At 41.9% G+C, this 22,401-nt stretch overlaps 2 protein-coding genes across 3 annotated transcripts in view; one reads left to right on the forward strand and one right to left on the reverse strand.

Moving 5' to 3' along the window:
* PDE8B (phosphodiesterase 8B) overlaps positions 1-13,498 on the forward strand; it is a 158,517-nt gene extending 145,019 nt beyond the window's left edge. For both annotated transcript variants that reach the window (XM_075932314.2, XM_075932315.2), the window contains exons 17-22: positions 709-907; positions 2,078-2,295; positions 2,925-3,060; positions 10,984-11,151; positions 12,698-12,827; positions 13,378-13,498. In XM_075932314.2, coding sequence (XP_075788429.1) covers positions 709-907; positions 2,078-2,295; positions 2,925-3,060; positions 10,984-11,151; positions 12,698-12,827; positions 13,378-13,490 — 964 coding nt within the window. In that variant the 3' untranslated portion in view covers positions 13,491-13,498. The remainder of the gene's footprint in view (positions 1-708; positions 908-2,077; positions 2,296-2,924; positions 3,061-10,983; positions 11,152-12,697; positions 12,828-13,377) is intronic.
* Positions 13,499-17,380: 3,882 nt separating this feature from the next.
* The window catches only part of WDR41 (WD repeat domain 41), a 50,529-nt gene continuing 45,508 nt past the window's right edge, over positions 17,381-22,401 (reverse strand). The window contains exons 12-13 of the mRNA XM_075932317.2: positions 22,003-22,136; positions 17,381-17,668 (exon numbers count right to left, since the gene is read on the reverse strand). Coding sequence (XP_075788432.2) covers positions 17,528-17,668; positions 22,003-22,136 — 275 coding nt within the window. The 3' untranslated portion in view covers positions 17,381-17,527. The remainder of the gene's footprint in view (positions 17,669-22,002; positions 22,137-22,401) is intronic.

Raw genomic sequence — 22,401 nt, forward strand, 5'->3', positions numbered from 1 at the left:
CGCATGCTCCACCCCACAAAATTGGTCCTGTGCTCCCAAAGCAGGTATGGTTTATGTGCTGGATATCTCATCGGTGCGGTCGGTCCATGATTCATCTAGGAAAGGAATAGCTTTAGGCTCCAGCTGCTCAGATCAGTGTTGATGAACAAAGTTGCTACCCTCAAGCATTTAAAAAATGTAAGTCAGAGCCCCACAAAAATGAGATTATTTTTAAACAAATTTGTTTTTATTTGCCACTGAGTTTTGAGCTGTTAAGATACACTTGGGTCATGTTTTCAAGTGTCTTGCTTAAAGCACAAGAGGCTTAAACTTTGTGTAAATGAAAGCTGAGATTGTCACATCATCTGAGGACACCAGGGACTGGGGTTTCAAAAAAACCCCATCAAATAGCATGAGACTCCTCATAAAATTGTCAGAGTTGGCAGCACTGATTGATACTCTGTAATGCTTTTCATAGCAGATTAAATTAAGTCTGAAAGAGTGGCAGAATGGGTAGTAAACAAACTAGAGCCTTAAAAAAATCATCATCGTATGATAAACCGAACTATCTATTTATTTACATTTGCTTTTGAACAAGTGGGAAGGTGTCAAACAGAAGACATGATGCACATGAAAAGGTTTCTAGAAATTGTTAATTTGTTTGTATGCGTGCGTGTGGTTTTTCTGCTTTGCTACATTTCAATTATACTTGTCTTGCTTGTTTTCCAGGCCATTAGTTTATTTGGGTTTAAAAGTTTTTGCCCGTTTTGGAGTCTGTGAATTTTTAAACTGTTCAGAAGCAACACTACGAGCCTGGTTTCAGGTGATAGAAGCCAACTACCACTCCTCGAACGCATACCACAACTCCACACATGCAGCAGATGTTTTACATGCTACTGCATTCTTTCTTGGAAAGGAGAGAGTGAAGGTACAACTTCATTGTGAGGTCTTTACTTTGACCCCTGGTTAAATGCACTTTCAGACTCATCAGATTATTCATTCATTTACAGATGTGTCCATGATAGTCTTGTGTTAGAAACAGCATATTTGTTGTTTGACAGTCACATGGTGGAGCCCAACATCTTCACAACCAGTATATAATGCTCCTGCTTCCTATGTCTGGTCTAGACTTCAAATCTGGCATAAGGAATTTCTCTGAGCTCCATAAAGCAATTGATAAAAGTAAGGAAATTAAATAGGTGTTGCAGGATCACACTATTCAGAAGCCACACCAGAAAGCTCTTTCCTTTTTGTAATATCTTGAAATTTTTACTGCAGCTTGCCTGGGAGGGGAGGGGATCAAGAAATGGCAATGAGGAGGACAACCTAGATTTATCATGTATAATAAAAAGAGAGAATACTGAGCAAAAGAACAATCAATAATGGTACTGGCATTATTTTTTTTTCTAAAAGGTCATTTTTAGAAATTGAATGCTAAAAGGTTTCTCGTTAGAACGACCATGCCCATCCCTTGCTTCTAGAAGCACTTCTTTATTCACAGAAATGTAGCTGAAGCAATTATAAAACAATCTGTGTTTACCCTTTGAAAAAAGGCATCTTTAGCTGTTTTACTAGCAAAAGGAAAAAGTTAGTATTTGGTTATCTACTTTCTTTACCCCAAAATACATTATTGTAGGTTTGTGATCAAAATCAACTGACAGACAGGTGCAGAAATTAAGTTTTTAATTGGGATAGCTACGTTCAAGTCAATGGCAGAAACAGGATATTTAATTCAATAGCAATTGTGGAACATGAGAATTTTGTTCTGTGCATAGCATTGTAATTGTACACAGTGCTTTTTCAAACACACAAAATAGAAACCCTGCTTCAAGGTGTTTACCATGCTCCAACAGAAGAAAGGGCAGAGAAATCATTGGGATGAAGACACAGCAGGGAAATTCCATGGAAAAAGTCACTTCAAGGGGAAGAGGGTGCTTTTGGTGCTCAATGAATGGGAAGGTCTTGCATGGAGAGAAGGCCTCCGTTCTGAAGAACTTATATTTGAACTCAGATACTTAACTAGTGATGTTCTGAAGATTTTATTGTGGATGGTTAGTTCCTATGTGATGATTAATGGTAGTTTTACTCTTTCTTACAGGGAAGCCTTGACCATTTAGATGAGGTGGCTGCATTAATAGCTGCCACAGTTCATGATGTGGATCATCCAGGACGGACCAACTCTTTCCTGTGTAATGCAGGCAGTGAATTAGCTGTACTTTATAATGACACTGCTGTATTGGAAAGCCACCATACAGCGTTGGCATTTCAGCTCACAGCTAAAGACAACAAATGCAACATTTTCAAGAATATTGATAGGTTAGCTTGTTCTGTTTGTTTTATTTTATTCCATTTGGGCACTTGAAAATACCACTTTTGTTTCATTTAGAAAATTTGCACAAAAACCTTAATCACTTAGAACTAGATAATGCTTTTTTTAATCTAATGTTCTTCCCCACGTCAACATTCCAAATTATATGTTTGGAAATGTAAAGATGTTTCATTTTATATTACTTAAAAAAAAAATCAACCTGACTAGAATGGTTGGGTTAGGAGGGGTTATAGAAATATAGTGTTACTATCACTGGAAAATTGAATTCCATGGATTAAGCAGATTTATTTCATACATACACCAAACTTTCATTATTTTAAACCATTTCTGTAAGTGCTCTGGTGACTTCCTGTTCCTGCTTATTTCAGACAGATCCTTTATCACATCTTTTTTGCGGTTGAGTGATTTGTAATTTTACCATTTAGTTTTTAAGTTTTTTGTAAAATGTCCATAGGCCACCAGAATCCCTGATGACCTGAGTTGCTTTCCAATTACCAATTTTTATGCTGGATTACTGTCTCGATGCTTTTTGTGAGTGTTGAGGAGATCAGGAGAGAAACTGTTAACTCTTGCAATAGCCTGCATGAATAAATTTTCCTTTTTTTCCCTCTTTTAGGAACCATTATCGGACATTGCGCCAGGCTATTATTGACATGGTTTTGGCAACAGAGATGACAAAGCACTTTGAGCATGTGAACAAGTTTGTGAACAGCATCAACAAGCCCATGGCATCTGAGGAAACCAACTCAAATGTAAGCTAAGTCATCTTGCTGTTCTAAAGGACTCTGAACTGGTAAAGCATCAAGCAAACATTTAAATATTGTTTTCCTTGATTTATATTTATTGGAACTGAGGCTGCCCAAATGCTACAATCAAGATTCTGACACTATGGTGCGAGGCACAGTAAAAACATGGGAAAACATAATGCCAGGCCTTGACCCAAATAGCTTAAATCGTCTCATGTGGTAAGGCATAATTTCAAACTTGCCTAATAGTGCCAACAAAATTTAGAACTATATCCATTTCTGCATGCAGAATTCTACATGTGAAGCAGAATCAGCATGTGTCTGTAGTATCCAGATCAGTTTATGTTCCCGGGTGTGGATATTTACATGAGCTTATGGAGGTATTTGCAGACTTTACATGTGCAAATAGAAAAGCTTTTGACAATTTGGCATCCACTAGTTTACAATGAAACACGTTTCTGGAGCCTTTAAGCAAGATAGAATGGTAAAAAGAAAGTGAGAATTATTCAATCTGCTGCCTTTGGTCTCATCTTATGGTCACGTCATGCACCTTAAACAGATACAGTGAGCTCCTTGACAACATCTCTGGATCAGATTTATATCCAGTACTTTTTGACTGAGCACCCCAAGTCTGGTGCCTGTTATTCTTGTTTGTTTCTCCTCAAAGTCAAATGTTTGGTCTGTGTTTCTATAATTAACTGTCACAACGTTCGTCAAAACAGTCTCAGCCACTAAAAAAACTCTTCTAATTAAGCCTCTATTAAAACACATGTGAGAAAATACTCTCAAATTAAAGGTAAATGGTACAAAAATACATACCTAGGTCTAAGACGCCCCTCATCTTACTTAGGTAAAGACCAAATGTTCAGGAAATTAATGCTGACCTCTTTAGGCTTCTGTCCTTCAACCTCATATCAAGATTTTTCTATGTTCACACATGGGCATGTTAATTTTCTTCTGGTATCAAGAGATCCCTTTGCCTGCCAGTTATATTCTTTATAACCTGTGGTGTCCAACCAATTCTGAAGCAGTAGCCACTGTAATGGCTACTGCTATACCAAACTAGCCATACACTATAGCAAACTAGCCACATTCAACTGGCCTAATAGCCACATGCAGCTAGGGGCTAGTGTGTTGGACACCACAACTTTATACCCTTTGAAAGGACAGCTGTGGGAATGCACTCGCACATTCACTGTGAAGTCATAGGGTTTTGGACAGTTACTTAATCTAGCCCTCCTACCCCCACCTCCTCCCCCCCCAAAAAAAGTATGATCTTTTCCAAGTTCATTAAACTGTATCTGTCTTTGTTGTTGTTGTTCAGGGTGGCAGTTGTCCTTTTCTTGTTTCTTTATTAATTTCAAAGTTCCTTCTTGCAAGTAAAATTATTCTGCACAGTGGCTTTCTCCCTAGGGAAGGCATGCTCAGTTACATGTAAAAAGATTGAGTTCAATTATTAGATAATAGGCAAATCTCTTTTAGAGTCTAAAAATCCCATGAGTAGAGCACAGATGTGACTTCTCCACAGACAGTATCCTGTCCACTGTCAAAACCCTTCCCTAACTGCAGTAGCGTGGTTGACAAAACTGGAGGAAATGGCTTGTGGACCACCTTTTTATTGCTGTTTACCATTAATCCTTCCTACCATTCCTATTGTATTTTGCCATATTTATAGGAAGGCAAGAAACCCTTTGTATTGGTAAAATCAAGAGGAGAAGAGACAACTCCGGTGTTTCCTGAGGATAGTGTTCACCACTCTACTTAGGAGTACTAGTACTATAACCACCTAACACACTCATCTATCCCTGCTGTTTCATATCTGTAAACAAGGAACATCTGCTTCCTCCATATTTTTTCATGGAGCTGTGATGAATAGCTGGAATGCCTCATTTTCAATTGAGGCCTGTTTTGTAGCAGAATTGGATGACGGAATGCAATTTGACAAATTAAGACTACAGGTTAAACCTCTCTAGTTCAGAACTCTCTGGTCTAGAAACATCTGTCATCCAGAATGATTTTAGATAGCCAGATGTCCACTTTTCATGGGTGTGGCCAAGTTTCCCATGATCCCATAAAGTTTGTTTACAGCCACCAATCCTAGCTCTGTTCTGTGCTGTTATTTAGCTCTAATTTACTCCTGAATGTCCTCTAACAGCCCAGTAAGCAGTGGAAGTGTTGGTAATGCTGCTAGACAATATTGACTTCCCGTGATCTGGAAAATTGTCGTTCTGAACCGGTCCGTTAGCAAGAGTGCTGGACTAGAAAGGTTCACCTGTATTACATTTTATGTTTAGGAATAAGCCTCGTTCCTTGCCATCTTCAGAAAGGGAGAACAAATGCTCCTTACAGTTACTGCATAAAATTGCTGGGCTTGGCACAGGGTGGCGTGGGCTTTGGCCAGCCTGCTGCTTGTGGAAACACAGAAGAAGTTCCACAACCTGCATAACTTCCTTGGATATGAACCAAAGTTTTGAATGCAAATCTTGAGACTATAGATCTGTGCTGGCTATTTATTATTAAAGCTAGAATCATTTTGAAGTTTTTCAGGAGTGGATCCATTTTAATATTTTCCCCATTTTTTTTAAACATTTTAATGCTTTCCAATCTAGTGCCTCGTCATAAATTTAGGTGCACAGATTCCACTGAATGTCATTGTGCTCCTAAGTCCCTGAAGTGGTTTTGAAAGTCTCGCACATTCAGATAGCAAAGGGATTTGCTTTATCCCTTACTGATACCAGGGCCGGCCCGAGCCATTCTTGCGCCGCAGGCGCGTGGCGCATGTGCGGCCCCAGGCAGCGGGCGCGCGGTGCATGGGGGGCACCTGATGCGGTGCCCCTTACCACTTCAATCAGGTGCCCCCCATAGGTTGGCACGGCTAGCCCCCTCCTCCCCCCCGCCACAATACACAACTAAATGTTTTTCATACTTTCTTCTTGTCAGCATTTTTAAGGTATAAAAAGCATTTCCTCTGATAGGACACTCCTTAATTTTACTGCTTTGTATATTTTGCAATAGTTTCTGCTATCAAGACTTGGAGTAATAAAATTGTACCACAGAAGAGTGGCATTATAGGCTTTTTCAATCTAGCAGTAGTTCACTGTAGGTATTGTTAATAGCGTTTCTTCCTAGTTTTTGATATTGGAACAGCTAGGACAAAGCAGTAATTTGGCAGTTCTTTGCTAGGAAGTCTATGCTGAATAAGATTAACTTAACTATTGAGAGAAAAGTAATACTGCAATTGGTAACAGTCACTGCAAAATATTCCCTCATAAGCCACACAGACATTAATTTCAGCGCTCGTGGTAAAAAGTATTTATGTTCAATTTTGGACTGAGTTGAATGTAGTGGGAGAAGGAAGGACACAAATATATCACTTTGTGAGCAGCATTAATGCCACGGTGAACTCAGCTTTATTGCTCAATAAGCAGCCAATCGACAATAACATGCTTGTGCCCAGAGGGGGGGCCAGAGAAAGTGAGCCCCTCCCCATCCCTTCTGCATGCAGTTCCCCCAGCACTCCTTGTGGGGACATTAGGATGGGTGCAGGGACTTTCCCCGCCCTGCATCTAGCACACTTGCAAATGTGAGAACAGTTAGGCTACAGGAGTTTCCCACCAGCAGGTGTGCTGGGTGCAGCAGGGCAAGCCCCTATTTCTGTCCCCTGGCAAGAGTGCTAAGCAAAATGGGGCAGAGCACAGGGGCACCCCCAGTTGGCTGGATTCCCTGGGCGTGGGCTCTACTGGGCCAGTGGCTAATCTGCCACTGCCTGTGACCTGTAAACTAGGAAAGATCCAGGAGATGGCTCCATTGCAGATTTGCAACAAATGTTTCAACCCTGTCACCTACTCCACAAAGCAACTGGTAGGGTGAGAAGTGAGGAATTACTGGGACTTGTTTCCACTGCACTGGAATGAACACTGCAGTGATCAATCCACTGGCCATCCATTCATCACAATTGCTTAGACTAGGGATGTAAAATCCCATTTAATTAGTTAACCAGTTAACTGATGAAACGTGGGCGGGCTGAAGTAGCCCAGTAAGGGTGATGCTTACCGGTTACCCATTCGCATACCTAGCTTAGACATGATAAATCAATCTCCGAGCGCTCTCCTGTCAACGCTGGTACACCTCCAGGACGAGAAGAGTAGCTGGAGCCACCAGGAGAGCAGCACTCTCCAACCTTACCCCTCACAATATGTTGCAGTAAGTACGTCAACTTCAGCTATGCTGTTTCCATACAGAGGTGCTGGATCTAGGGGTGCAGAGGGATACTGCAGCACCCCCCGACTTGAAGTTGGTTCCACTATATGCAAGTTTTAGTTTGGTTCAATGTAGATATCATGTAATTGAATAGTCATGTAACCGCATGAGATCTTAGTGGTTACACGACTATTTGATAGTCCCCGGAAGCAGGACCAGCAGCCTGTGTGCTCTGACCCCTGCCATCCCATATTGCTGCCTTTCTATCAGAGGCAGCAGCATGGGGTGGCAGGCAGAAGCTGTCTGCCAGGGGAGCCAGTTGAAAAAACAGCTCCCTGCGCAAACTGTCTGCCTATCACCCCATGCTGCTGCCTCTGATATTGAAGCAGCAGTGCAGGGTGGCAGTAGTCCCTCTCTGCAAGGAACTTGGACCCTCCATGGACATGGGCTGCTGCCACAGACCAGCCTCTGTCCATGGCAGGCCCAGACTCCATGGGATGCCTCTGTCTGAGGGGACCCCACTGATACATGCTTCCTCTCTTGCTGCCTCTGTATGGTCAATTACATGTTGACATTCCTAATTCAATAACTCTCAGCATCTTCACTATACAAATTGTTAACGCACTTCTGTTTGCATAGCTGAAGTGACATAGATCAATGGCAGGGGTTAATATAGATGCCTTTGGAAGTAGAGAGTTCTTAAACATGATCTCTTCCTTTCTATTTCACTGCTGGTGGGTTCCTGAGTGGTCTGAAACCTACCCAAGGCATAAATGAGTAATTCCTACTCAGGGGCTTACTATCCAGCCCAAAAGCTGCACAGAAAAGTTACTGTTTGTTTTCAAACTTACAAAAATCCACTGTAGCTGCTGCATTATACTTGAACATGCCATGGGCAAGTCACTTTTTCTATATGCCCAAGTTTTCCCACCTATAGAGTGAGGCTCAAACCTTCCCTGCTTTATAAAACTCTTTGATATCTACAGATAAGAAGTGCTGCATAAAATCTACACATTGTTATAATTTCAGCTCTAAAATGCTGATTCCAATCAGGTCACTTCTGACTGAAAGCTGTTCACCAGCTTAGATCTGTCAGGTGATACTTATGCAATGAGATTTTGATCCATTGCCCACATCAGAAATAACCACCCTGCCCCCGAGTTGCTTTTCCTGGTTGTTGAGAGAGAACATCAGTGTCTTTTTCTTTCTTTTGCTGATTTCACAACTAATTCTGAAAACCTCCCAAACTTGTAACACAGGTAATGTGATTATAACTACCTGGTAATACTGCTGTACACAAGAGGAACTTTCTTCTTTCTGCTTTTTGTACATGTTGCTCATCATAATAGAGCCTCAAACTATCTGTATACCCTTGTGATAGGGTGATCTGCTCACCAGCAGGATGGCGACACCTCCTGGTAGTTCTAGGAACTAGCTTGCAAGGTTGACATGCTTACCCACAGTTGTACATTCCCCCCCCCCCCGCCCACCCCCCCAAAAAAATCTCTCTTACTTCATGAGCTGTTGCTGCCTCATCATGGCTTATCTCTCCAGGCAGGTCATTCTTCCTGTCTTCTCTTTCCAAGGTATCAGAGTCTTCCTTCATCTGTCTTAGGTACTGTCTTTCTGTTCACTGCCTTTTTAGTGCCACTCTCTCAGTGACTGATGGAGGACTTGGGCCCACCATTTTTTCTTGGTTTCAGCTCATGGACCCTCTAATCCAGGGGTGGGCAATAACTTATGTGTGTGGGGGGGCACTCCAAGATTTTGGAAAGTGGTCAAGGGCTGCACTTTTCCATGATATTAATGGAGGAGGTCTGGGGTCTGGGATGGAGGTTGTGTGCACAAGGGAGCTTAGAGTCAGGGACTTGGGTGCAGAAGAGGATGTGGGGTCTGGGAGTGAGTTTGGGTGAAGGCGGCGGTTGTGACCTGGGGCACTGCACTGGGGTACAGGGATTCGGTTTGCGACCTAGGGCTGGGATTAGGGTATAGGGGTGTGGGTTGTGACCTGGGGCAGGTGACATGGGTGCAGGGTTTGGGAGGGGTATGGGTTCAGGAGGGGAACAGAGGGTTTGACTTACGTGGGATAGGGGGGCAGGAGTGGCGGCCAAGGACTGAAATGCCAGAGACAGGCTCTGGCCAACAGACTTACCTAGGTGATTCCTGGCCAGCAGCCCAGCAGGGCTGCCTGCCTGCCCTGCCTCCACACAAGCTGCAGGGTCATGTGCACTGGTGAGTAAGCATTTGAGGGGTGGAGGAAGTGGTGCTTCGCACACTGCCTGTTCTTCAAACAGGCAGCTCCCATTGGCCAGAAATCCACCAATGGGATGGTGCTGGGGGCGGAAGCAGTGTGTGAAGCACTTCCTCAGGCTCACAGCTGAGAAATGGCAGCCGCTTTTCTGATCCTGGGGGGGAGGGGAAGCAGGGAGTCTGCCTGAGGCTCCCCACAGCATCCGCAGGCTGGATCCGGTGGCTTGGCACGTTGGATCTGGCCCCTGGGCTGTATTTTGCCCAGCGTTACTCTAACTAAAAGTCACTGTCTGTTCCCTTCTAGACCTTAGTGCCATTCCCCAAACCCTGTCCTGTTTTCCTGGCTCTCCCTCCAGCTCTCCTCCCACAGCTCTGCCAGCTGTGAGCTCTGCAAGCCCCCACCCCATCCTTCCTGGCCCCCCTGCCCTGCAGACAAGGGTGGCCCCACTGGTTTCTGAGCCCAGCTAACTCTCCTTCTCCCAGCCACTGGCAACCTTGTGCTGAGGCTCTGTAGTCCAGCAACATCCATGGCCAGAAGGACCATGGATGTTGCCACACCAGAGAGTCTCCAACCATAGAGTTTCAACCTGTTCATACAAAATGATGGGCCGAAATTAGTTATCACCACTTGTAAGAGTACTTGGAATCACTATGGCTAGTCCTCCAAAACCACATTCAAGTATAGGTAAGAAGGCAGAAAATATCTTATTGCCACGTTATAAATCCCTGGTACGTCCACACATTGAATACTGCATGCAGTTTTGGTCGCCCCATCTCAGAAAAGACATTTAGAATTGTAAAAAGTACAGAGAAGGACAACAAAAATCATTAGGGGTATGGAACAGCTTCCATATAGGAAAGATTAAAAAGACTGGGACTTTTCTTCTTGGAGAAGAGACAACTGAGGTGGGAGTGGGGTGGGTATGACACCGGTCTACAGAATCCTGATTGATTTGGTGACAGCAGCTAAGGAAGTGCTTTGCAGAACACACAAACCAAGGACCACCCAATACAATTAATAGGCAGTGGGGTAAAACAAACATAAGGAAATACTATATCATACAATGCACAGTCAAACTGTGGAACTCATTTGTTGTGAAGATGTGAAGTCCAAAAGTATACCTGAGTCCATGAATGGTTGTTAGCCAAGATGATCAGGGACACAACCCCACGCACTGGGTTTCCCTACATCTCTGACAGCTAGAAACTTGGACTGGATAACGGGATGGATCATGGGATAAATTGCCTGTTCTTTCAAAGCTCTCTGAAGCATCTGGCTTTGTCAGAAGACAAGATACTGGGCTAGATAGTGCACTGGTTTGACCCAGTATGGCATTCTGAACTAGCATACTGTGTATCTAATTGGAGAGCGCAGGGTGCACATTTGTTATAAGTGTGTCAGGGAGGAATGAAACAAGATGCTTATATTTCTATTGCTCATGTTGCCACCAAACTGATGGACTCCTCCCTCTGTTACAGAGTGAAGGCAGTGACTGTGAATGTACAACCAATGTGAAGAATTTTCCAGAGAACCAGACACTGATCAAACGTATGATGATTAAATGTGCAGATGTAGCAAATCCATGTCGCCCTTTAGAACTGTGTGTCGAATGGGCTGGGAGGATTTCAGAGGAATATTTTGCACAGGTATTTTTTTTATTGTTTGAATACATCTCATTAGCTCACACGAGTATGCATGTACTACCCACTCTATGCTAGTCACCTTGGAGTCCAGCTAATGATCCTGTAGATTCAAAATAGAATGTTTTTAATCTGTTTTTCTCCCACTAATAGGGTCTCACTGTATATGAGGAAAAACATGTCTGCAGCTAAATCTTCAACTTGCTCCCTGCCAGGCAAGCTTGAGTTTGGTATTAGGTTTGCAAAGTGAAACTATTTGGAGGGAACATTTTTGTGCTTCAGTTGTACAACTTTGTTTATCTTCTGTCTGTCCAACAGATAATTACTCCTCTTGTTACAATCCCCATTCCAGTTTCCAGTCATACCACTCTCCCAGAATTCTTTATCTGCGGAGACTCCTTGGTGATTCAGTAAAGAATATTTTCCCTCAGTCATATTGGAACTATCACCTCAGCGTGGAGTTATGCAGCACTCTGCTATTGGAAGTGTTATTTTTCAGATATGATGTAAGACCAACCATGTGTGATCACTAAAGTTCCCATGGTAACCTTCATCAGAGCAGGGACCTGAGCTCTGCTTTCCTTCCTAACTCTTAGTGCCATTATGCCTCCTCCAGACACTTCCTGCAGTTTCCAGAAAATGAAATACTCTTAAGTTCCCCCTCCAAAGAACTGTGGACTATTAAAAAGCTGTTGGGTTCCACTCTGCTAGTAGCAACATTTCAGCAGCAAGAGAAGTGAACTCTCATCCCGATGCGTGTTGGCTTGAGCATAAAGTGCTTAAACCACCGCAGCTAATAGGGGCTGCTGTAAATTATGTTTTGCATTGCTATGTGTGACTTCCCAAATAGTGTGCTTTAGGAGAGCTGCACGGGAGACAGACTGATGCATTTCAGCTGTCAAAATCCAAATGGGAGATATGGCACAGTTATTAATGGGAGATGTGGCACAATTCTGCTTTGTTTCCACTGAGTGAAGCCTCTGGGTACTTTCTAACCTGAACACTTAAAATGGACTTGTATTGATTTAAAATAATACTTAGAAATAAATATGTCATTACAATTTAGTACTTACTATCATTGAGGCAGAGGCTAACTTTAGCTCTAGGCACTTGTTTATCTTTATATTTAATATTACAGTTTTATACTTATAAAATTACACTAAGGAAAAGAGCAAACGAGAGAAGTTTTTTTTCCTCTTTGTCTTTCTCCTGTGCCCCATGGGTAGAACTCTGTAATGGGTTTCTAAGTAGGACTTTGGAATAAGAGACTAGACTAGTCAATGCAGCAATCACAGCAGGTCCACACAAAGGAAGTGCCAAGGTTAGTAACTTTACTGTAAATAGGTGTTTTTAATAATCCTCCAAGTAGGAGCTTTTAATCTGTCTTAACTAATGATACTGTAATCTTTTTAACCCACTAGTTTGCAATTTTTGTGTTCTGGTGATTGGCTAAAAAACTTTTAGTCTACTTACAAATTCATCTAATCCTCAGCTTGCCTTCACTCTAGTATGGTAAAGCTTTTAAGGCTAAAATTAGTTTTGTTTTCTACAGACCGATGAAGAGAAAAGACAGGGTCTACCGGTTGTAATGCCAGTATTTGACCGAAACACCTGTAGCATCCCCAAGTCTCAGATCTCCTTCATCGATTATTTTATAACAGACATGTTTGATGCCTGGGATGGTAAGAAGTTCCACATTTTCTTCCTTCTGTTTTGAAGAGCAAATCCCTGCTACAAACTTAATGGTATTCACTATCTTAAGCCCTGGTTCTGCTACTATTTTCCAATTCAGTTACTGTGTCAATACTGACTGTGCAGGAGGATCTAACTATTATTTGTATAAATTGCAGTTTATATGGAAAAAGCTTTATTGCGGATTATTTCTGAGAATCAAGTACTTTTAAAAATAAAACATGTTATTCACCTTATTTAATGATTTATGATTGAAAATATTTTTAGCAACTTTCTCCTTGAGCAGAATATTTCTTCTGAGCAAATGAAAATTGTTAGATTTTAATGGGATTTGCTGACTGTGCTGTTTTCACAGCAACAGCACAAATGGTGCCTCTACGGATCTGAACAATAGTACAAACAAGTAAAATAAGGGCAAGATTACACTCACCTGCCAGATTATAATATAAATGTTAGGCCAAGTAAGGCTGGTGCCATACTTCTGAACCCTTTGTGCCATACAAAGCTGTGATATGCTGTTGTTCCTTCTATGCACTGCAGCATTTGCACATCTACCTGTTTTGATGCAACACTTGGCTGATAACTACAAACATTGGAAGACATTAGATGAGTTAAAGTGCAAGAGTCTCAGGCTTCCAGCAGAGAACAACTGAAGCTAAGAGAAGAAAACAGGCCCTCTTGATCTACCAGTCACACTGTGAATCCTTTACTGAATTAGATACAAGAGGCATGGTGTCTCCTTTAATATGAACTTAATCTCTGCAGCAAGGAGAATATTTTATTCCTCACTTTTAAAATGCTCTAGATTCTACAACATTGCTTTTCATAAAGGTATGTATGTAACTGGAAATGAATAAATGATCTTTGGAACTATCCTTTCATGGCAGAACAGGTATTTCTAAAGCTAATTTGTAATGTTTGTTTAGTGCGTTTGTCAAATCTTGTAACAGGTGCAATCTTATTTAGTGACTAAAAGACATTATGTACAAAAGGTTCTCCTACAAAAGTATAATCTATTCTCCTGTGAAATGCAAAATAGGTTACTCAAACGCAAAACAGAATAAAATCTACCATAATTTGGCATAAATGTGTCCCCCTTACATATGTTTTCCTCACAAGGAAAACCCTTTGAGAAGTTTAAGACACTCCAGAGTAGAAGTAGTAAGGCTTCACAAATTGTTAGGATAAATAATTGTAAAACCTACTGTTTTCAGAGAGGAACACTACTTAGACTGCCTACACACTTTAACCTTTTGTTTTTAATCAAAGATTGAATATACCTTTACCTCAGTCATATGGGACAGACCAACCAGTTTCCTTTCTTTCCCATATAAATGCTTGATTATTAAAAATAAATCAGTCAGATTTAATTCAGTTTGTTACATAAAGAACATTTATTGTGGTTCATATAACTGGCGTGATTCATTTTTGTCTGTGCTGTCATATCGGTTACTGGGGACTTTTAATCATATTTTATATTAGCCAATACACTGTAGAACAGATTAATAACCTTTTTAATAAAATGTGACCATATGTACAAACAATTAAGATTTTATTAAACTGATCTAAATTTTATGGACACAAGGCCATATATTGTGTTATATATAGTATGGACCTGTAGCTTTATGAGTTTTCAGATTATAAATTATAACAGCATTATAACTTATGCTTTTTCCCCTCTAATAAAAATACTGTTTTATTAGATGATGTAAAAAGTATTTCAAAAAATGTAAATAAGTTAGAAACTGAAAGTATTTTCATTAGTTTTAAAATATGAAATTTATGGTAACGCTTCCAAAGCACAAATGCATATTTTTATACATCTCATTTTAATCACTACTTTGTGCAAACCCTGAGTTCAAGATTTTAGACTTTGTTTATACTAGCAAAATAGCTAATGGAAATTACTGATTTTAATACTGTGTGCACTCCAAGCTACAGTCGAGTTACAAGCTGTGACTTTTATATAAAAGAGGTAGCACATTGCTCATAGAAAATAAAGGACTTTGGACAAGTTCTAGACCTCTGTTTTGTGCTATATCAAGTAGCAAACCAGGCGAAGAGAAAATACGACATACTGCTCTGGAGGAAATATGACAATGATTGTAGTTTACTGCAGGAAGCTTACATAATGTGCCAACATTTTTCTATGTTTTGTACCAAGTTATGTAAACAAAGGGAAACGGCATACAATTTCCATGCAGAGAAATGTATATAAGCTATATTTTTGTTAGAATTGTAATAGAACCTTACTTTTGTCATAGCTGGGGCAGTTTGCTGTGTATGATAATGCTGCTTTGTGTATATTTGAAGAATGGTGTTTTGGGTGAACTGTTCTATATTCATTATTCTCATGATGTCCCACTATTAGCTCTAATTACATTTTTTTCCAATAGATTTTTATTCAAATAAGTTGACCTCCAGGTTTTATACTGTAAAAATGTTTGCTGTTCTCATTCTTCATTTTAAGAGCAAGTATTCTGGCAGTGGTTGTATCCTGAACCATTTATATGCTAAAAGACTGTAGCTTCTGTTGGGAGAAGGGGAAAGATCTCCCATGAAATGTCATAGTGTTGTCTCTAACTCAGTTTGTTAAATTCAATATCTGTTTTCAGACTACAGATGTTCTGTATAAAGATTTATTTCAGCTTCCTATTGTCAAATTTTATACCAACTTTAAACTCTTACAGTACTGTAGATATGTTAACTGTTGAAGAAATAAAGCTCAACCACATTTCTGTTTACCTGAAGCTTTAATCTGCAGTCAATATTAGTTGTAAAATTCTAACTTACTTAGCCTCAATTTTTGTTTATTCACTGATTGAGGAAAGTGCAGAGTACAATGATGACCTTGTCCAATAAAAGTCTTAGGCTATGTGTATACCACTTATACCAGCAAAACTTGTCACTTATCCTTGTTGGGTTTTTTCCTTTCTTCTGTTAGAGCTTTCTCCTGCTGGTTTTAGCGTAGGAATGAGTGGCCTGATCCTTATGTTTTAATTGGGCTTCCTATAGCTTCAACTCGGCTAAATTCAGAATTAGACTTTAAACCTTTCCCCTGATTCAAAAGGAAGAGGTGGTACAGGAAAAGCTATGGCTCTGTACTTCAACAGGATGCATGACCATCATGCCCTAACAACCTGTTTTTAAAACTGCCATGTTTCTCTCTGGGCTTATTACTTTAAAACTAACAAAAAAAACTTCCCCCAGATTTCTCTCTAACACTAAACAAGCCATTTCTAGTCTGTTGAATACAGAGGTTCTTGCATTCTAAAAAGCCTAGCAATTATCAAACTGAGATGAGGAAATGATTAAAAGTGGAAAGCTAACCTGTAACTGTGTACTAACCACACTGTTACATAAGCCATCTCAGGTGCATTAATCCCCATTAAGGACACTACTGTGAGAGCTTATCTAGACTACTGGGAACAGTCAAAAGAGGATATGCAAATTCCACAGGAATTTGCAGATATTCTTCTAATCATGCTTTCGAAAGTGAAAGTAGTTTAGACGCAGCTTTTTCTGCAAACCTCCACTTGTCGAAAAGCCGCGAAAACCTCAATGCCTGCAGAATTTGCATATCCTTTCGACTGTTCCCAGTAGTCTAGATAAGCCCTGAGCTACCAGTAGCCTTCTACTTGGAGTTGGCAAAACAAATACAGTCAATGGCCATTTCTTCCCCTACTTTTGTGCACATTATAAAAATTTAAAATACTAAAAATCATTTACCTAATGACATTCATGTTTCTAATTTTCTGCAGACATTTAAACCCAAACCACTAATCAGAAAAGCCATCTACTTCTGCATTTAAGTAAGAGACTATATAAATGAAACCACTAATTATGTTTTGTTGACCCTCATGTGAGGGTGGCTGTATTAGAAGTAGGGATATAAGCAACTACTTGAGTAGTTAACTACCTGATAAGCTTAGGCTTATCAACTAGTTGAGTCTTTCTCCCGCCCCTCCACCTCTGATAGAGGCAGCAAGGGGGAGTAGGGACAGGAACTAGTGCTGAGGGAGCTGGCTTAAAAGGGAGGCCACCCATGCTGCAACTCGGTCTTGTAAATATACTAAGAGCCGTCTGGGCAGAACCACAGCCATCTGGGACCCAGCACAAGCTGGGACTACTGAGTCCCAGCTCGCACTGGGTCTCGGACCTACTCCCCCTCCCTCGCTGCAGACTGCCTGCACACCTGGCCCCTACAACATTTAAATGGCAGCACCACAGCAGAGGCTTATCAACTAATAGTGTAATCAATATAAATTGTATCAAGTACACAATTAGTCATTTACCTGCTTAACATCCTTAAGTGAAAATCCCAACAAACAACTGTTTGATTCAACTAAGAATTTTAGTCTAATGCTTATCTCTAGATTGATTCTTTAAAGAAATTATGGATGGAATTAATTATATCAACTGATATTACTAACAATGGTTTAAAAAACAAACGTGGCCCTCCTGTTGAAATAGACGGCCACTATTTCAAGCACATAGTTCTTTGGCTGCATAGTATAATAGCAACTCATAATTCAAAGCAAGGGAGAATATACCACCTTTATTGTAAAACATTTTAAAAGTATGGCATAATGATACAGGATGTTATTTTCAAATAGCTTAATTTCCTTTTCTCGCACACCTAACATACAAAGCTCATGCTACCTCTTATTCAACCAAGTTAGAACCTAAGCTACAAATCATTATTTTGCTCTAATTTCTGAAATAATGCTAAACTTCGCAGTCTAGACTCTCTTTCTCCGTCTTTCCACAAAATAATAAGGTGGTCAGCAGAGCATGTCACCAGTCCAAGTTCATCAAAGTACAGGAACATCTGCAACAAAAAAATTTAACATGATTATGCAACACATGTAGATGTAGGCAAGTTGCTTATTTTCAGCACATATTTGCTACGGTGGTACCGTGCCCAGCTGCATCTGGTAGGCCGGTAAGTAACCCACCGGTGCCGCCACATGTTGCGGCACCGCGGTCTGCTGCTGAGATGGCACTCCCAGGGTGTAAGCTGGGATCGGTGCTGGGAGAGGCAGCAGCGTCCGTGCCGTGCAGGGCACCGGCTGTGGTGCCGCGGCCGGCGTATAATACGGTGCGGGGCCCTGCACCGCCCATGGGCCCGTCTGGGGTACCGGTGCCAGGTGCCCAGGTGCCAGGGCCATCGGTGCCGCAAGCGCACTCACTCGCGGTGCCGCTGCCTGTGCTGCCAAGTAGGGTCCCGGAGTCAAGGCCGGTGTTCGTCCCGGCTCCGGTGCCGGTGCCCTTGCCGGCACTGGGAAATGCTGTTGTTGTTGGGCCGAGGCCTGCCCTTCTCCCAGAGAGACCCACGGCCCGGCTGCCATAGCCTGCTGGGGGTACGCTCGAGGCCGACACTGGCACGGTCCGCTCCCGCGGCACCGGGCCCTCCCCTTCCTGCGTGGCCATCTGGATAAGGTCCCGGGCTGCCTCGAAGGTTTCTGGGGTGGAGGGATGACAGACCTCTCCTATCCCCGCAGGCTGCCCCGGGCTCTTGCCCTTGTCTGGGCTGCACCTCTTCTTCGAGGCCTTAGAAGATAGGTGCCCCTCCTTAGGGCACACCTTCTGGGCACTCCTCTCCGCAGAGCGTCCCCTCGAGCTCTTGGAGGCCCTCGGCACCGGGAACTGTGATCTATGTCTCAGTGCCTTGTCGGTCTCAGGTCGGTGCTTGGCCGACACGGGTGCCGCCGACGGTGCGCTGCGGACAGATTGAGGGCGCTCCTCGCCTTGGGGCTGCAGTGCCGACTCCATTAACAGGAGTTTCAGCCAGGAGTCCCTCTCCTTCTTGGTCCGGGGCTTAAAGCTCTTACAGATAGCACAGCTTTCGGCTCAATGGCCCTCTCCCAGGCACTTTAGACAGTCGGAGTGGGGATCTCCGCAGGGCATAGGTTTAGAGCAGGAATCACAGGATTTAAAGCCCTGGGGTCCTGGCATGCCCTCCCCTCATGGGGAGGGTCCCGCTGTGCTCCCCTATCTAACTAATTACACTATTTACAGCAGTTAACTACTTAACTAGATAAAACTTCAAGTAGAACTATAATACAACGGATAAAGAAATACAGTTGCTAAGAGATAGGCTAACAGCCTGAAAGCATGCTCCAGCTACCGTCACGGGCGGTAAGAAGGAACTGAGGGGGTGGAGGGGCCAGCAGGGGTATATATGCACTGGTATACTGGTGCCACTCCAGGGGGATCCCTGCTGGCCCTACGGATACTGCTAAGGGAAAAAAGCTCCGGAATCCGTGCACGCGGCGTGTGTACACCCAATCAAAATGGACATGAGCAACACATCTTGAGGAACTACAGTTACAAGGTAAGTAACCTCTTCTTTTCAGCACATATTTTCATTGAAATGTAGACTGTTTTCCATGTATGTGAGATTTCATACCAAATTTGCCGAACAAATGAGAGGCAGAGCAGAAAAAACAAGTTGTCACAATCATCTCTGGTACTTTCAAAGTATTTTAGCAAAAGTCATCTCTTTTACAGATGGGAAAGCTGACCCATAAATGAAGTGACTTGCCCAAGATCACCCAGCGGGCAGAACCAGGAGAAAAAGTAGGTCTCTATGCTCTACCCAGTGGGCAGCACTGTCCTTCCACATCACATCAGGGCTTATGTCAATGTTCCAGGGGACCTACATGCTGCTAGAGATCATATAGTAAGTGAGAAGATGGCAACTTCTTCGGACAGGAAAGTATGTCTAGCCAAGGCAAACAGACTGACAGGAAAGTGGCCAAGCTAGAACAGCTAAAGAACAGAAGAAAGACAGTTTACAAGACAATTAGGACTGACAAATGGCACTACTGGCAAGTAGACAGCATGAAGAAAGGGAAATCCCTCAAGACTTCTCTTCATGGACTAGCAACAATCTGCCACCAGTCAAGAAGCAGCAAACAGTAAAAGGAACCAGAAATGGCAAAACAGCAGATGTCAAACTGTCAAAATACTAAAACAATTCAGAGCAGCAGTTACAGGAACATGTCAGAAGGCACAACTATCTTAGTTGCAATATCCTGATCCCTCAGCTGATTAGGAAGCTTCTGTCCTCAGGAAGCATTCAACCAAAGGAATCTATCACAATCTGCCTCCTCCAGGAATAGGCAAAAACAGTTACCAGCAATGGGGTTTCCCAGGTGGAAATACTTCAAAGCCACAGCTTTGGATATCATGTTTCACTGGCAACTTTCATTATGCCAGCTATATTTCCATTGTAAACTGCTCCTGTTTGCTTGGAGTTAAAAATTACAATATTCCCCATGCAAAATGCTGCAGTAAAGAGACCCAGTGATACGGATATTGCCAAGATATTATAAAGACTACTGAAGAATAAACAATTGCATAGTGGCATGGGGTATTTCAGTCACTGATTCATATGCACCTGCTGCAAGAAATGGCTGTGGCTTGCTGTGAACTGGATGTGGCTGGAGTTAAGCAAATATGAATTTTTGCATGCAAATCAAATTGAAAAATGGAAAAATGTTTAGAGCATAGGGATACATTTTATCCTTGGCTTTGTTTTGCCAGAGATCCAAGTGGGGACGTCTCCCCAACCAACTCTTTCTTTCCCAGGGTACATAACCTTTCTTATGCTGAAATTCTAGAACAAGAAATAGATACTCGTGTTTGTGTTTCCCAGACTGGAGAACCTTGAAGATGCAAGGGCAGGTGTAGACATTTAGAGTTAAAATAAAACATTTTACTGGGCAGATAGCAGCCTGGAGAGGTACCTGATTTTAAAAGACAAATAATAAGAACTCACACTGTATACATAAGGACATTTAATGCTGCTTTCAACCAATAGCCAAAAGAAACATTATTAGCAAATTCCCATAGAATAATAGAACTGGAAGGGACCTCGAGAGGTCATCGAGTCCAGCCCCCCGCCCTCAAGGCAGGACCAAGCTCCGTCTACACCATCCCTGACAGATGTCTGTCTAACCTGTTCTTAAATATCTCCAGAGAGGGAGATTCCACCACCTCCCTTGGCAATTTATTCCAATATTTGACCACCCTGACAGTTAGGAATTTTTTCCTAATGTCCAATCTAAAGCTCCCCTGCTGTACTTTAAGCCCATTACTCCTTGTCCTGTCCTCAGTAACCAAGAGGAACAAATTTTCTCCTTCCTCCTTGTGACACCCTTTTAGATATTTGAAAACCGCTATTATGTCCCCCCTTAATCTTCTTTTTTCCAAACTAAACAAGCCCAGTTCATGAAGCCTGACTTCATAGGTCATGTTCTCTAAACCTTTAATCATTCTTGTCGCTCTTCTCTGTACCCTTTCTAATTTCTCCACATCTTTCTTGAAATGTGGCGCCCAGAACTGGACACAGTACTCCAGCTGAGGCCTAACTAGTGCAGAGTAGAGCGGCAGAATGACTTCACGAGTTTTGCTTACAACACACCTGTTGATACAACCTAGAATCATATTTGCTTTTTTTGCAGCAGCATCACACTGTTGACTCATATTCAACTTGTGGTCCACTATGACCCCTAGATCCCTTTCCGCCATGCTCCTTCCTAGACAGTCGCTTCCCATCTTGTATGTATGGAACTGATTGTTCCTTCCTAAGTGGAGCACTTCTATAAATGTTTTGATTGATGTATGAAAATCTCTTCTTCATTCACCTTACAGGACAGAAGGCTTCTAAATAGGCTTTATTTATTATAGCCCACTGGCTTAGAGTTGGAGTCTAAGCCTAGAGCCTGCATATCCAGGTTCCCAATGCCAGTTTGAGATCTTTAGAGAACTCAAGTAAAATTTGTTTAAGAAACCTGATTATGCAGAAGGTGGTATCTTCTATGGTTTCTATTTCTACAGTTCTCTTCATGGATCTGTAATTGTTCTAAATCTTTTACAAATTTTGTACTAGCAGATTTGACTTGTCTCTTACATTGCTCAATAAATTATAATTAGACATCACTTTGCCCCAGACATCTTTGTGATGGACTTGGTTTCTCTTTTTTCAGAAATTTTCTGTGAAAGCAAAGCCAAAGCTTAGGCCTCCATGCTGCTCTGCAGCATGACAATCAGATTCCCCAAGACATCTCCTCACAAATTAGATGTTTAAGAAACAACATTATCAAAATTACAGCATTAATGGGATTCATGCTTTTTTGCTTACTAAATTCTACCTACCTGCACAGCTGATGAATGCCCAATCAAATCACCAATTAGCTCCAAGGAATATGATGATGTGCTTTCTTGCATCTTTTTAGCAGTTTGGCTTGCTTGCTTGTTGGCCCTTCCAAATCCCCACATGGTCAGAAACCCTGGCACGCACATAAGAGAAAATCCTTCTGTTTGGCAAAGGCTTCTATTAACATTTGACTGACTAAACATATACTTAGAGGACTCTGGGATATTGTCACTTAACTCAAAAATTGTGACATTACAATTTAAATAATAAAAATAACCAATGAGTAAAACACATTTCTGCATTATAACTACACACTTAAATCAGGAGGTAACAAACTCTATATACGGCCCCCCTGCATAGACCTGTCATGGCAGGCAAATTAAATTACCTGCTTAGAT

This window comes from Pelodiscus sinensis, chromosome 6 (genome assembly GCF_052426305.1).
Source record: "Pelodiscus sinensis isolate ZL-2025 chromosome 6, ASM5242630v1, whole genome shotgun sequence".
Lineage (NCBI taxonomy): Eukaryota > Metazoa > Chordata > Testudines > Trionychidae > Pelodiscus > Pelodiscus sinensis.